Source organism: Hipposideros armiger, unplaced genomic scaffold (genome assembly GCF_001890085.2).
Source record: "Hipposideros armiger isolate ML-2016 unplaced genomic scaffold, ASM189008v1 scaffold_48, whole genome shotgun sequence".
In the NCBI taxonomy this organism is placed as follows: Eukaryota; Metazoa; Chordata; class Mammalia; order Chiroptera; family Hipposideridae; genus Hipposideros; species Hipposideros armiger.
In genome coordinates, this window is record NW_017731398.1 from 4,766,432 (window position 1) to 4,781,663 (window position 15,232).

General features: G+C 52.8%; 1 protein-coding gene across 1 annotated transcript in view; it reads right to left on the reverse strand.

The window, feature by feature from the left end:
• Positions 1-10,093: 10,093 nt before the first annotated feature.
• Positions 10,094-15,232, reverse strand: part of CTSH (cathepsin H) — a 13,735-nt gene continuing 8,596 nt past the window's right edge. The window contains 5 exon segments of the mRNA XM_019639972.1: positions 10,094-10,517; positions 11,260-11,385; positions 12,591-12,697; positions 14,605-14,673; positions 15,152-15,232. The exon segment at positions 15,152-15,232 is cut by the window's right edge and continues 6 nt beyond it. Of these exon segments, the coding sequence (XP_019495517.1) occupies positions 10,442-10,517; positions 11,260-11,385; positions 12,591-12,697; positions 14,605-14,673; positions 15,152-15,232 (459 nt within the window). The 3' untranslated portion in view covers positions 10,094-10,441.

A 15,232-nucleotide genomic window follows, 5' to 3' on the forward strand; every position in this document is an offset into this window, starting at 1 on the left:
TTTGTCTTGTTTTATCAGTTGTGATAGTTTGAAGGTTTTGAAATTTGGCTCAAAATTGAGACACTTTGCTCCTGCTTATCCCCTCCCCCTCCTTTTTTGGCTTTTGCTGAGTGTGATTTTGTGCAGCCCTGTAACTGCCATATTTCTTATAGGCATTTGTTAATAATAGCTGCTGCTGTTTTTGCAAAGTATGTTACAGACAGGAAGTCAAGGTTACATAGGTTTGGGAACTTGGCCATGGTCACTTGGCTAAACACACCACACCCTCAACCCCCCCATCTCCTGTTCCACAGCCACACAGACATCCACCCATTTTCAGTGACTGAGTCTTCGCAATTCTTAAATATTGCCTGCCTTTCTAACCTGCCTTTTGTGTCTGTCATGGTTTGTGTAGTGTTCTAGTTGTCACATTTCCCTGCCCCCCCACATTCAAGTATTCTCCCACTGCCAGCGGTATTTATGTAAAACAATCATACCGCTTCCCTCCTTAAAACTGTTGGTTTCTTACGTGATAGTGTTTGAATTATGGGAGTGAAGTTAGGTTAGGTTAAGGTCCCAACTCTTAACGTCACACAGCTTCTCCTGTGTCCATGTTACTGTGCTGTGTTTCAGGCAGGGTTTTTTGTTGTTGTTTGATTTTTGTTTGCCTCTAGGCTTGCTTTCATGTGCTGTTGAATGGAAAAACAAGTAGAGAACAATATTACAGTATATTAAAAATACTACATTTCAGGGATTACGTACTTTTTATTTTTAAGGTCTAGAGACTTGTTTGGGGACAGTATAGTATTTTCCGATATATCATTCGAGACTGCTCCTACTACAGAGTGCCTAGTAATGCAAGACTAAATGTCACTTTTTTTGTAAATACGTAGATGGGCACAAAAATAAGAGACTAAAAGTGCTGCTGAAAACCCCAGAGTTTGTCTTCCCTAAATCTAGATAACATAGGGATACTGCATATAAAGTGTTTAACAAATAAAAGAGAAAAAAGTATTGTAAATATGAGAAGTGGAACAAGATAGACTTCAGAAAGACATCAGTGTAATGTAATGGCAAACTTGGTAATTCAGACCAACCTCCTGTTGAGGACTCTTAGAAAATAGGCAGAATTGTAAACATGTGCCTGAGGCATTGGACCTGAGAAGCTGGGGAAGACGGAATGGGCCAGGATCTGAGGGAGGACAGTCCCGGGAGGTAAGCCCATGTTCAGTGCTGCCTTTATCTTGCAGGGTTTTTTCAAGGTCAAAGTGTGTGCCTGATAGACTGACTGGTGCTTTTGGCAATCTCACTTGGGCTAAAGGACATGGACGGGGGCCTGCCAAGAAATTAGGACCCCACAGTTATACCTTAGGGATATGGGTGAGTGAGATGTAATTATTTCTTCCAAAACTTGTGCAAATATATTGTACAGCACGTAATACTAATGAGGTATGTGAGACGATGAAGAGCAAATTAAGAGCGTCTCTTTGAAAAACAAGATGTAGACTATTAGAGTCAATTTACTCTTTAACAAATGATGAACACCCTCAGTCATTTTGTAATAAAAGTCCTTCAGGTAGTGGAGTTATAAGACACACTTTAAAATAACTTCGCTTACTGTATTCACTGAAGAGTGCAATTGAGAATTTAAGCAGAGAACTTAAAAGTCAAAAAGAACCAAATGGGGGTTTTGAATGTGGAGTAGCAAAAATAGGAAAAGGTTTAACAGACTAGACACAGCTGAAGAGAAGTAAACTGGAAAATAGGTCAGGAAGAAATATGTATGTTGAGGGAAGAGACAAAGATGGAAAATAAAAAGATGATAAAGGACATAGAAAGTGCAGTGGTAAACCTAAGTGGTAATGTCTGCGCTATAATAATACAAAATTATGGGGCAAAAGCAGGGGAGATGGTTGACGGCTTTGCAGAACTGATGCAAGAAGGTTGAGGCTGAGGCTACAGGAAGCCCTCTAAAGTCTAAACTCAGTAAATATCCTCTAAGAAATAAACTTTCAAACAAAACTGGAAAAATATTGCAAATTTTACCAGCAACCCAAACTAGAGAAGAAAATACTAGACTAGGGGCTGGCAAACTTTTGAGATGGAAGAGCCGCCAGGGATCAGCAAAGTGCTGTGCGAGCCGCAGGCTCTGAAGTAAAATTGAAAGTGAAAATAAAACTATCATAGTTTCATTTATAAAATTTTTCTTTTTTTTTTTAGATTTTATTGGGGAGTTGGGGGAGGGGAACAGCATTGGGGAATTGGGGGAGGGGTATGGACAAGTTGCTGTCCTTTTGTTCTTCGGTCTAGTTGTGGAAGACGTCATTTCACTGGCCCATGTTGGTATTATCATTGCGCTCTTCCTGGGTGAGACAGTTGCTCGCCGGTTATTGGACGGCCATACATGGCAGCTCACGCCAGCTGCCAGCCACTCACGGTAGCTCATGACAGCCTGCTGCAGCCAACGCTGTCGCCGGCGACTCAGGGCAGCCCAGCTCCAGGTGGAGCTGTTGTTCACCATCTTAGCTGTAGAGGGCGCAGCGTCACTGGCCCTCATGTGGGATCCAAACTGGGGTCCTGCTGCTCAGAGCTGGCATCCTAAGCCAACTCTTAACCAATGCGCCACTCGGCCGGCCCCATTTATAAAAATTGTAAAAGATATTCACATAATGGTGATTATGTAAAAATTAATTTGTGGCTTTCAAATAATTTTTAAATTTATGTGAGGGGCAGGATCGGCTCTTCCAGGGTTTGGCAAACTTTTGAGTCAGAACGTACCCAAAGAGCCGCAGTTTGCCGACCTCTGTTCTAGACTATTTAGTATAGAAAGCTTGGGAGTTGCATGAAGGAGTGAAGGTCAGTGAAAATGATACATATGTGGGAAGTTCATGTTACTGATAGACAAGTATAGTACTGTCTTGTTGAGTTTATATATAAAATGATAATGGCAACAGAAAAGTGTTTTCATTGTCCAGGGAGAAGGTGATAGTCAAGAAAACATGTAGTGGGATCGAGAGTAACGGTTAAATAATAAGAGTTTTACTGCCAACCCAAGAAAATGGATTTAAAAAAGAACAGTAGAACAAATAAATAGTAAGATGATATATTCAAACCTAAATATATCAGTAATTTAAATGGCTAAATGCTTCAATTAAAAGATTGTCAAGGGCCGGCCGAGTGGCGCGATGGTTAAGAACTCGCTTGGGACGCCAGAGGGCCCCAGTTCGGATCCCACATATGAGGGCCAGTGACACTGCCCTCCACAGCTAAGATGCTGAACAACAGCTCAACCTGGAGCTGGGCTGCCGTGAGTCGCCGGCGACGGCGTAGGCTGCAGCCCCTGTGGCAATGGGTTGCCATGGGCTACCGTGTGTGGCCAGCAGCCAGCGTGAGCGGCCAGCAGCCGCAGTGAGCGGCCGTCCAGAAGCCGGCGACTGATCTGCCTCGCCAGGGAAGAGCGCAATGATGGTGCCAACTTGGGCCAGTGAAGCAACATCCTCCACAACTAGATTGAAGAACAAAACGACAGCAACTTGTCTGTTCCCATCCCCCCAATTCCCCAATAAAAAAAAATCTTAAAAAACAAACAAAGATTGTCAAGCTGGTTAAAAAACAAAGTCCAACTATATACATGTTTCCAAGGGACACTGAGATACAAGGATGGAGATTGAAAGGAAAAGAGCCGTAACAAGTGTAAATGAAGATTGTTATCTATTGTGTTATCCATCCCAGAACTTAGTTGGCTTAAAACAATGACTTTATTTCTCATGATTCTAGGGGTTTGCCAGGCTCAGCTGGGCAGGTCTGCTGGGCTGCCCCAGGGTCACTTTTGAGCCAGGTGGTGGGAGGTAAACCCATAAGAATTTGGGGGCTTGCCACCTTGGTCATGTTTTCTGGGGGTGTAGTAACCTGGAGCAAGTGGGCGTGTTCCCTTCGATGGTCATGCCAGCTTGCTGCTTGCACGGCACCTGAGAGGAGGTACACAAGCAGACCTCGTCATGTTTTGGGCGTCCCAGACCACGTTTGAGTGTTGGCACTTGGATGCATTTAGTTGAGTAACCCAAAAGGCTGCCTAAAGTGGGGCGCGTGCTCTCTTCTCAGTGAGGACTCGCAAAAGCTTATGTACGTGTGGATTATACATACTGATATTTGCCGTATTAAAAATTAAATTGAAATTTTAAAAAGTTCATGAAAACCACATTATCACAAGTAGCATATTTTTAATTAAGATAATCTGCAAAGGAAACTTATTGAGGAAAACGGCAATGTTTTATATTTTTGCTAATAGTAGACAACTCGTCGTCATGTGTCTTGCATTCAGACCATTGTGGTACATTGTTCAGGTCAAGTACATGAAGAAAATCCAGCCTTGTATAGAAAAGGGAATATTTAATAGCTGTTCCAGACAATTGTGTATATTCTTCCAGACTGCACCAAGGCTGTAAACAGGTGGCCATTTCTTAAAGGTTAATTGCAGTGGGGACTATGGAACCATGTAAATTTTTTTACTCTGTTAAAATCCTTTAGTCTTTAAATGGATATTACGCTCCTGTGTAGTTTTCTAACGGTGTGCATTGGTCACTTGGAAAATATTGGTTCACTGAGTTATGCAAACTCTCCAAATGTTGTCAGCTCTTGATACAGTTTGGGAGATTGGTGCCAGCGTTTCTCGGGAGGAGTTATGTAGATGGGCCTCTGACTAGATCCTGTGTGAAGACACTTGTGTCTGTGAAAGCTCCCACGGCCTCCCTGATAGACTGGGCTCCATGTGTCACCCAGGTAGGGAACACTTACTTGTGTCCTAGCCACAGTCTCAGTTGGTGTTGTCGCTGCCAGACGTGCGTAAGCTAGCCTTTTGCTGACCATAAGCCCCACCTTTCGCCTTCCCAGCTCGTGCCGGGCGGAACGGAGATGAGCTGCCCCCTCCAAGTCCTCATGCCCAAATTGCAGATTGGTGGGCACAGTAAATGTCACTGTTTAAAGGGACTAGGTTTCGGTGTGGTTTACACAACAGCAGGTAACCCAAACCCCTGGCTACTTGCTATTAATGAACGTTGAGTCTGCCAAGCCCTGGTGAGGCACCGTGTTCCTGAGTTACTATCCAGTCACCTAGTGACAGGTTGATTATTTGGATCCTTTGCATGGGAGAGGGGACACCAGTTGATCCTCATTGGAGTAGGTATGTATTCTGGATCTGTAGATGAGAATTAGTTTTCTCTGTAATCCTTTTGCCAACACTGTCATCTGGGGACTCAGAAATCTTTATTTACCGTCGTGGTTTTGGGTACGACATTGCTTCTGAGGGAAAGGTGGAGTGAGCTACTGAAGACGGTTGTGATGCCACTTGGGAGATCTGAAAGATGGAGGTTCTATTTAAGGAGGGAGTCTCTGTCCTTGGACTGAACGGCCCATATGTGCTGCTGATCTCAATACACGGGACCAGGGCACTCATGTCTAGGGGCAGGAGTGGCCTTGCACAGACCAAATGCAGCGTCAGCCTTGGCTTCTGCTGGTTTGCGGTTTTGGGTTCCCAAGGAGCAGTGCTCTCTCTAGGGGACATGGTGGTTCCATTGGACACGGTGATGAGATAGCATTTTAGAGTCTTCATCCACTGAACCAGCAGGTAAAGAAGAGAGCTACTGTACTGGCTGGAGTGTGGGACCATGAAGGGCCGTGTCTGGGCCCCAGAGGAGTCTGGGGGCACCTCTTACTATTGACTGGGTTGTCGAAAAATTCATGACTCATTTTGCAACGAAAAACAGAAAAAATACGTCATGACTTTTCTGACAACCTAATATATCCATGTCCCGAGGTAAAATTTAATAGAAAACTACAGAAACTGAAAAAGACAAGACCACTGAGGATTGAGACTTCGGTTATAATTTTTGGAATCACTCCATCTGGTAAAAGAGCAAGGGAGACACAGAGTAGGAAGAAGTGTTAAAATACCAGCTGTGGCCTTGTGGGAGCTATTGACACGGACAGAGGAACGATATGCACTGTCTTAACGTTAGAGTCCGGTGAGGCTATTGGAATTAGAGGGGTAAATGAACTGCACGGTGATGGTGCAGTGACTGCTGCACTTGCTGTCCCCGTTTGGTGGCGAGCTCACATGTCTCCCTTGGCATGAAGGACAGTTGGTCTTGTTAGGGGAACGTTTGCAGCGTTGCTGATATTTCATGTCATGTGCACGGGTGGGTGCTGCGCATCCTGAGGGGAGGACGGGATTGGTTTTGAAGTTGTTGGGTCTCAGCCCTGTCCAGCTTTCTGATGCTGGCGTTGGGGCTCTGGATTCTTTCTCCTTTGTTGGCTGGCTTGTTCAGTTCTGCCAATGGGGCCATTAAAGGAGGCTGGAAGGTAAGATTGGAGAAGGATCTTCTTCCTGGGGAGCTCTAGCGGGGCACCCCCAGAAGTAGCTGCTTCTTGCTCCCCAGGTACCATCCCAGCCAGAAACAGCAGCAATTCTGGCTTTCATCCTGCCTCGCTGCTCCTTGAACCTCATATAAGTCACACTGAGTGGCATTCTCCTAGTTCCAGTTATCACATCTCGGTCTTTTTTCCTGATCGGGGAAGGATTATCAAAAGGCAAATAACCATGTGCTCTCATTCCCATCATGGAATATTATTCAGCCATTATAAACAATAAGTTAAATTGATGCAAGTCGATTTGCTAAGATTTGAGTCACGTATTTGTGTAGAAAGTGAAGATGCAGGACAGTGCGTAATGTGACCCCAGCATCTTGGAAGCTCGTGCCGTCAGACCATACCCCTCACTTCTCCGTGACTGATGACTCTTGTGCCTGGCCCACTGGTTTTCTTTCCACTCAAGCTTCTATCAGCTTCTTAGAGATTTCCGCATCTTCATGAAATCCTTAGAGGTTTCGAATCTTTGTCTCAACCTCCTACTGGCCCCAGGGGTTCCAAGCTTCCTTCAAGTTCCAGCTCCAGCAGTCCTGGTAGACAGGTGCTGCCAACTGGTCTACCCTCTTGGGCAGTTTCCGGAAGGAAAGTTGTGTCTCCCCAAACCCCCAGCTTCTGAATGGCGCAGGTGACTTGTTTCTGAGTTGTCTAAAATGGCAAGAAGGCCATGGCTTGTGCTGGCTTTGGCTGTCTCAAACGCACCTGTCAAAGGCTGGGCGGGTGACTCCTGCCCCGTGTCTGCCGTGTGACCCTTGGGTCTCCCAGGGTCTCCTCGGCGCCCTGGTGCCGCGGGGTGGGTGGCTATAACCCCCCCCTGGCCGTGAGGTCCAGCAATAAAGCAGATGCAGTGTTTTTGCCCCAGAACTCGAGTCACAAAAGGTGCGTGTGCTTTGTTGAAAGGAAGTCAGCTTACCCAGTGGTGTGTTAATTGTGTTCCACCTCATACCCACTCCGAGTTAAATACTGTGCCTGGTGTGGTGCAGGCCCTTCCAGACCCTTCCCTGTGGACAACATGGCTGGGCCGAGGGGAGAGCTCAGCCCTGCGGGAACCCAGGGGAGGGAGGACAGCGGCTGCGGTGCATGGTGCAGGCGCTCAGCCGATGCTGATAAGCCCTTGTCAGCAGTGGGGTTGCCACGGTGGGCTGGTCCCAGCGCCCTTTGGGGGACAGTTTGGTTGGGGAAAGCTGCGAAAATGAAACAGAAGTAAAAGACCCTTCATGAGCATTGCTTACTTATATTTTGACATCTAGAATATTGAGCATATTTAGAAAAATAGGAATTGAAAATGAGGAAGGAGAGAGGAGAGCTGAAGTGGATGGTTTCAGACAGATGGTGAGTCTGGAAGTGAGTGAGGTGACACACTGTGCGCGCACACGCGTGTGTGTGTGTGTGTGTGTGTGGGCAGTTTGGTGTCCTGGCGTGAGCTCAGGCCTAGAAGTGGTAGCAGCATTGCTGAGCATCATGCCCGTGACACCGGTGAGAGCGCCGTGCTTTTATTTAGGGACATCATCTTGCCCTCCTTGGTCCCAGAGCTGAGACAAAGATGCCCGTGTGGGGGCCTGGTCTGGGACAGGCTTTCACTGTTACATTCCAGGTGATAAATAAGGAGGCTCATTCCTCCCGCTTGCCCACCCCTCCCCTGGCTGTCGAAGAATCCCAGGGGCCAGTCCTTCCAAAGCTGGACCTGGAGACCTGGGAATTGGGTGTGTGCACCGAGTGATCGTGACCACATGGCCCACACTGGTGCCCTGAAACGACTCCTCTCGGCGTTACGTGTTCAGCCTTCGTTTCTCAGAGCAGCACAGCCGCCAGGGTTCCTAAGTCCTCAGGGGCTGCACTGCGCCCTACGCCCTGTGGGACCCTGTCCCCATGAACCTTTGGATTCTGGGCTTGGGTCAGCCTCCAGGGCCCATCCCTTCCCCTCCGGGGAGTTCCCTTAGGGCCTTGCCAGCCATGAGCCTGCTTCCCTGTTGGCCGTCCGTGACTTCATCCTCTGGGGTCCTGTGCCAGTCGGTCACCCCCACACCCTGGACTCAGGGAGAAGCGGTCTTGGCTGAACTCCACACAGCCAACTGGAGACTGGTTTATCCCCTTTTCCGGAACAAGCCGTGGGAGGCTGGCTGGTCAAACGATTTCCCCATAATAGGGAACATCTCTTCTGTCTCTAGCCCAGACGTAAATTCTCACTCTACGTTAGAACTTGCTTTAGACTACTAGAAAATATGCCCAGAACTAGACAAAAGAGATCTTCTTACCCTTGACAGGAGGGAAACCCCAGAATGGATGGTGCCCGTCACCTCCCCTGGGCCTGGGGGCCAGGCCGGGTGTCCTAAGAATATTCAAATTACTTTGAAAGGTTTTTTTTGTGTGTGTGTGTTTTGTTTTTTTAAGCTGAGCCATCCTCCCACCTGTTGGCAGCTCAGCTTGGGCCGTGGATCAAACCGGGGACCCTGTTGCTCAGAGCTCACACTCTTGAGCAAGCTCTTAACCAACTGAGCCACTCGGCCGGCCTGAAAGGTTTTAAGAATCCTGAGGATCCTAAACCATAGCTCTTCAGAGAGGCAGAAGGGAGGGACAGAGAGCAGACTCGAGGGAGGCCCGCCTGCCACTTGCTGACCCTGGTTTGAGGTGTTGCTGCAGCACTGTGCCTCAGTTTCCTCATCTGAAATGGGGATCATACAGCATCTACCTCATGGGGGTGCAGCGAGGAGTGGGTCTGCGGAGCACGACTAGGTGTGGTGCCTGGGAAAGAGTGTCACAGAAAACCAGTGAGCAGGTGTCAGTGATAAGGAGCTGGTGGACCTGTCGGCTCCACGAAGGGTGGCCTCTGCCCTGCCACGCCCTCGATTACAGGCCACAGCCCAGCATGCCCGGCCCCGTGCTCTCGGCCCCACAGGGGCTGGAGGGGAAGAGCTTGTCAGTCTTACCCCCTCTCCCTCCGTGCAGGGGTGGCCACCGTGGCCTTGGCGTGCAGCCCTGGCTTGTTACCCAGCGAGAGCCATCGAATCTCTCCGCGGTCCTTTCAGGCCAGTCCCTGCGACAGCCTTCTACTGACACTCGACTTTCCAAACAGTTCGGATGCTAAAAACAATTACTAAAAGTTTGAAACTTCGTTCCGAGTTCAGCAATCTTCCCTGAATTAAGTGACTGCTGGTGGGAATCCAGTAAACCTTCCATCCCACTCTGCTTTTAATACCAACTTGGCATTTCTGGTTGATAGGAGAACCTCGCGGGGTTTGGTGTGATGGGAAGTTAGGAGGAAGGGGGAGGATTTCACTTAATGAGTGTCTGTAGTGAAGCAATGTGGGTGCGCTCACGAGAGCGTGTGCCTGCACACGTTCACTTACCGTCTAGAGAAAAGAGCATCGGGCCTCCTGGCCTCTCTGTGGCAGTAACTAGCTGGGATTAGGGTTTTACTGGGGAGGCCCGGTTCTCCTGGTGTGTGTGCTCTAGCACTGCTGGTGGTGGGGCATTTATCTTGGGGTCACTGCCACTGCAAGCATAGTGTCTAGGCCAGGTCCCCGGCACCTGCTTGCTCCCCTGTCCTGTGGGGAAACGCTCTTCCTCCTGGGTCCCCCGTCTGGCGGACTGGACAGCAGCACCCACGCTGCCCTCCCTGCCGGAGACCTGAGCCCGGAGGGCAGGCCCAGGCTGGGTCCTGTTTGGTGCCGGCGCACAGCACGGGCCCAGCCCGGGGAGGTGCTCGCTGAATGTTTATTGAACACAGACCACAGAAAAGACAGTCACCAGAGCACGCTGAGCACGGAAAGCAGCGCTCTGGAAGGAGAACCTGCTCGGTACACCTGGGGATGAGCCAGTTAAAAACGAGGCCTGAGGCACATGGCTGGCGATCCTTTGCGGTCGAGACTCGCTGGGCTTGGGTGCCTGCTGCGGCTGTCCCTCCTCCGCACCTTGTGTGCGGGTGTGAGGCTGGGCCCCTGGGGGCTGTCCCACCACTCCTCCAGAGCAGGCTCGCACCAGGGGCCCCGGTGGCCCGGTCCTTCCTTGCCCGCCGCCACTGCCGCCACGGCTGCGCCCGGGCTCAGACCAGCGGGATGGGGTAGGAGGCGCAGGCGGCCAGTCCGCACATGTTCTTGCCACGCTCAATGAGGAAGTACCTGGGCAGAGAGGGCAGGTGAGCCGGCGTGGCCTCCTTCCCGGAGACCTTTCTGGAACGTTTGGCTGCTCACCAAGAGCCAACTCGGGATGAGGCCCGAGTATTTTCATAAAGGGCTCGGTTCATCTCCGGGAAGTACTTACTGGTCTGACGGGAATAGTTCCTCCTTCCCTGTCCTTGGCTGCCCCAGGAGCGCTTCTAGCCATTGCCCACTTCTCCCCCACATTTCCTGAGGGCCCGTGGGAGCCCTCGCTGGCCCCTTATGTATTTATTTAATCATCACTGGGACCCCAAGCTAACAAGTGAAACTCTCCTTTTTGGCTGAGGACATGGAATCTGAGAGGACAGATCACCTCATGATTCGTGCCCAGGCCACCTGAGTCTAGCCCCTTTCGCCTAGGAGGAGCTGCTGTCAGCCATCGGGGACAGACTCGCTGCTTTGGTTCCCACAAATGGGCCCTCCCCGACACTGGCGTCTTCCCAGCACAGCTGTGTGCTGAGCCAGCTTCCTAACGGATTCCTGCGCTGACTGACCCTTAAGATCGGAGGCCCAGGACAGGAGGGGGGCTGCCAGAGGGAGGGGTCTCGGGGGGCCTGGAGGCCTTGCTCCTCTCCCAGGTCTGGGCCGGGCCCAGCCCACCAGCTCCTTGGAAGCTACACGTTTGAGGTGGAGGAGACCCCATCCAGGGCCCGCACCTGAGCAGTCCCACCCCTCCCCGCATAGAGGCCTCGGAGCCACTTACCCGTTCATTCCCCACTGGGAGCCCCAGGAGTTTTTCACGATCCAGTAGGGTTTCCCATTTTCTTCGCCGTACCCCACAGCCAGTACTGCGTGGTTTACTTTATCTGGAGTTTTATGACAGGAAGTACTGCAAAACAAAAATACAAAAGGTTTGGAAATACCGGAGGGTAAAAGGGATTCGGCCACATCCAGCGTCTCCGAGGGCTTTGTCCTCAGCCCCCTCCTCCGGTCACTCCACAGCCAGCTCTGCTGAGAACTGCCTCCAGCTTCCTCCAGAGCAGTCTCCAAAGGGAGGCATTTAGGCTGGGGGAAGAACTCGTCACCGTCACCGTGCAAGAGCAGCCTTGACGGTGCTCACGCCCAGGTCTGCGTGGTGGCTGTGCTCGCGCCCAGGTTGGCACTCACCCAACATTCCCTGTGCCTCCTGCAGCTGCCGTGCCCAGTGAGAGCTGTGCGTCCTTGCTTTGTTGCCATTGTATGTACATTTAAGATTACCTGTGTTTAGGGCACATGCACAGGTTTTCCACGGACGGTAGTGAACTAGTTTCCATGAAGAAATTCCAAGAAGTGCAGAGACAGTGCAGGCTGTGCATTTAACTCAGTGTCTGACCGAACACCTGGTAGGCGCCAGGCCTGAGGCAGGGCAGGACACGAGCTGCGTGCAGAACTCCGCTCCTGCCCTTGTGTACAGGGGACAGGGCTGACAGCAGGGACAGGAAGGCTTCCCTGAGCGCAGGGGACACCCATGAAACCACAGACCCTTCAGTGTGGCTGGGCCGGGGAGGATGGGGTGGTTTTGATGGAAAGTAGGCTTGTGAAGAAATGACCAGACCACGAGGGTCCCCACAGCCAGGCTAAGACGCTGGAGGATTGGAGGGGCGTGGCAGGAGTGTTTCAGTGGGGTGGGGTCACAGGGCAGACCAGGAAGGAGGCAGCTACAGGAGAGGCAGAGGTGGGCTGGGGCGGTGACGGGGAGCGAGTGGAGAGCACGTCTGAGCAGTGTCTGGAGATGGGGGCGAAACATGTAGGAGCTGGGTGCTCCACAGGCCATCCGGCTGGAGATGGCGGGGAAGCCCTGGGATCTGGGGACCTAAGGCCCAGCCTGGTCTGACAAGGACGCTCGCAGCAAACAGCTGGCTGTGGGGTTGAGTGAGGAAGGGGAGGCTGAGGACAAAGCCCTGGGGGACACTGGTGGCTGCAGGAAGAGGCTGGGGGAGCTGAGCGTGTCGCATGTGCCCGGGCCTGCAGCACCAGACTCGGAGAGGAGCTGCCATGTGCCGACCTCAGCTGTGCGGGGGGGCGGGACAGAGGGACGGCTATGCGGCGCCTCACCTGGAGTAGATGCCCTTCCGGTACAGCATGAAGTCCTCCGTCACCTCGAAGGCGAAGCTCACAGGGTTGTACAGGGCGACCGCCTCCACCATCGCCTGCTCGTCGTACTGGGGACAGACACATGCCTCTGTCTCCTCCACGCCCCCACTCCACAATGTGGCCCTTTGCGCCAGGGTCGGGGACGGGCCCAGAGCAGTGCAGATGTCCAGGAGGGAAGAGCAAACAGCCACCGCCCGCCCTCACAGGAGGTGCTGGGTGCTGTGGGGTCCCTGCCCCATTGTACCTGAGTGGCCAGGTCCCTCCTCCCAAGCCCTGACCGACCCCCACCCGTGCCCGCCCTGCCTTCGCTGGGCTGCTCTCGGGCCATCTCTTCCCCTCCCTGTTCTGTTCCTTGGGACCCCCACACCCTTTGGGACAGGGACCCACTCAGTCACTGACAAGCTTTTGCTGGGCCCGCCCCTGAGCCCTGCACCCCAAAGCCAGGCTAAGGAGCTTTCTTGGTAGAAGCAGGGACAGGAGACCACGACGGTGGTGGAAATGAGAGGGGACCCCGCAGAGGACCATGTGCCGCAGGAGGACTTCTCCCTTTCAGCCAGGGAAGGCCGGCGGGCGGAGGTCAGAGGCTTTGGAGCAGGGCTGTGAACCACGTGAGAGCAGCAGCTGGAACCACCTGAGGACCTTTATAAAAAGTCCCAGTGCCAGGCTGCACCCCACACAGTGACCTCGGTGTCTGCGGTGGGTCCCTGGCATCAGGGGCTTCGAAAGCGTCTCAGCTGGGAACCACGAGGTAGGTGAGCTAATGCGGCCCCTCCCTGGTTGGGGACCTTCCCGAATGGGGAGAGGGTGGAGGTTAGGGGAGCTGAGGCCAGGGCTCTGCCGGAAGGGATGGGCACCCAGCAGAACAAAGCAAACTGCCTCCTGGTCAGCAGGCCCTGAGCTCAGCTGAGGCCTGTGAGCCCAGATGGGGCAGGCAGATGGAGGCAGGGAAGTCACGGAGGCCTGCCCAGCAGGGGCGCGAGCCCACACTCTGTCCTACGGCCCCACGGCCCCAGGCCTGCCAGCTCCTCCGTGCGGTGGGGTCACCGACAAGGCGCTCCTGGGACCAGGCCAAAGGCATTCACCTCGCAGTGGCATGTAAATGGCCCAGAGCTGGCCAGCCCTCGGTGGGTGTGTCTAAGCAACACTGGCTGTTCTCTGAAGAGAAATTCACAGCAGACACCGGCATCCCTGTTGCAGGGTGTGTGGGCTGTGGAATGATGGGGCTCCGCTCAAATCCAGCCTCCACTTCCTAGCTCTGTGGCCTCGGACAAGTGACTTAACCACTCTGAACCTGTCTCCTCCTCTATAAAACGCAGGTGATAATGACACTTATCTCCTGGGGTTGTCTGGTCTAAGAGATAGTGCAGTCAAGTCCAGCGGTTGTTGCTCCAGTCAGACTGTAGCTACAATTCTGTGGGCACATGCTCTCAGGTGCACACATCGCAGCTGCCCCCTGGTGGGAAACTCTCACCCTTTACACACACCCTCCCACATTGCATGCGTGTACACACACACACACACACACACACACACACACACACACACACACTGGAGTCATGAGGCTGTTCACACTTCAGCTCTCAGAGAAACGGGGCTCCTGCCCTATCCCCGCCCACTCGGCATTAGGTGACTGTGAAATATGGCCGAGGGGCCAGCCACGTTTACCCCGCTCCCTGCCCTGGTCCTGGTCAGTGAAGTCACACTTGCTCATACACACACCTGCGGGATGAGGTTATTGCTTGTAGTTTAGAAACAAGAATGTGGACACACGAGAATGAAGACTAGTGCAGACCCAGGTGGGAACCAGAGCATCTGGCTGCCGGGCACGGCCCCTTCCCACCCCCCTTCCTCCACACAGCCCTCACAGTGACAGTCACCCTTAACCCAAGCGGTGCGCTGCCAGGAAAGGCTGCCCTGCCGTGCCCGCTGGCCGCCTGACGGATGCAGACAGGCCCCTTATCTGACGGGTACTCACGATGGTGATATTGGCCACGTCCTTGACAAAAGCAACGGCCTGCTGGGGCTGGAACTTGCAGGCGCCTTCCTGTTCAGGGCAGCAAAAAGGGCACCGGGTACAGGGGGTGTTCAGCTCCAGGCTGAGACGTCATCTCCCGCGTGCGGGCTGAGAACGCTGAGAAGCAGAAGCCCCCTGTGCCAGGGCTGGTGATGGACGGGTCACTGCACGCACGACAGGCGGCCTTTTGTCAGGGAGCGCCGGCGTGGCAAGAGCTGGGGGGGATGGCAGGTGGCCCTTGGCACGTTCAGCGGGCCTGGGGCAACGTGTGTGGGCCCAGCAGAGCGCTGTGGGTATGAGGCTGACGGCATGGGCTCCCGCTGATGGATGATGGAGGGTGGTGGCAGGAGCGCAGGTGAGGTGTGGGAGTGACGCGCCGGCACAGAGGGCGCGGAGAAGGCACACGTGGCCCTGGATATGCCAGGAGCCGGGCTTGGAACAGAGGGGCCGCCCTGCAGCTGCAGGGTGTGCTGAGGCTGGGGCGGTGGGGGCGGCTGCCCAGAATTACCTTGGCCTTGTAGGGGTAGGTGTCCTCCGCCATGATTCCCTTATTGTAGAGGATGTACTCGAAGGCCTGGCTGGGGAGGCC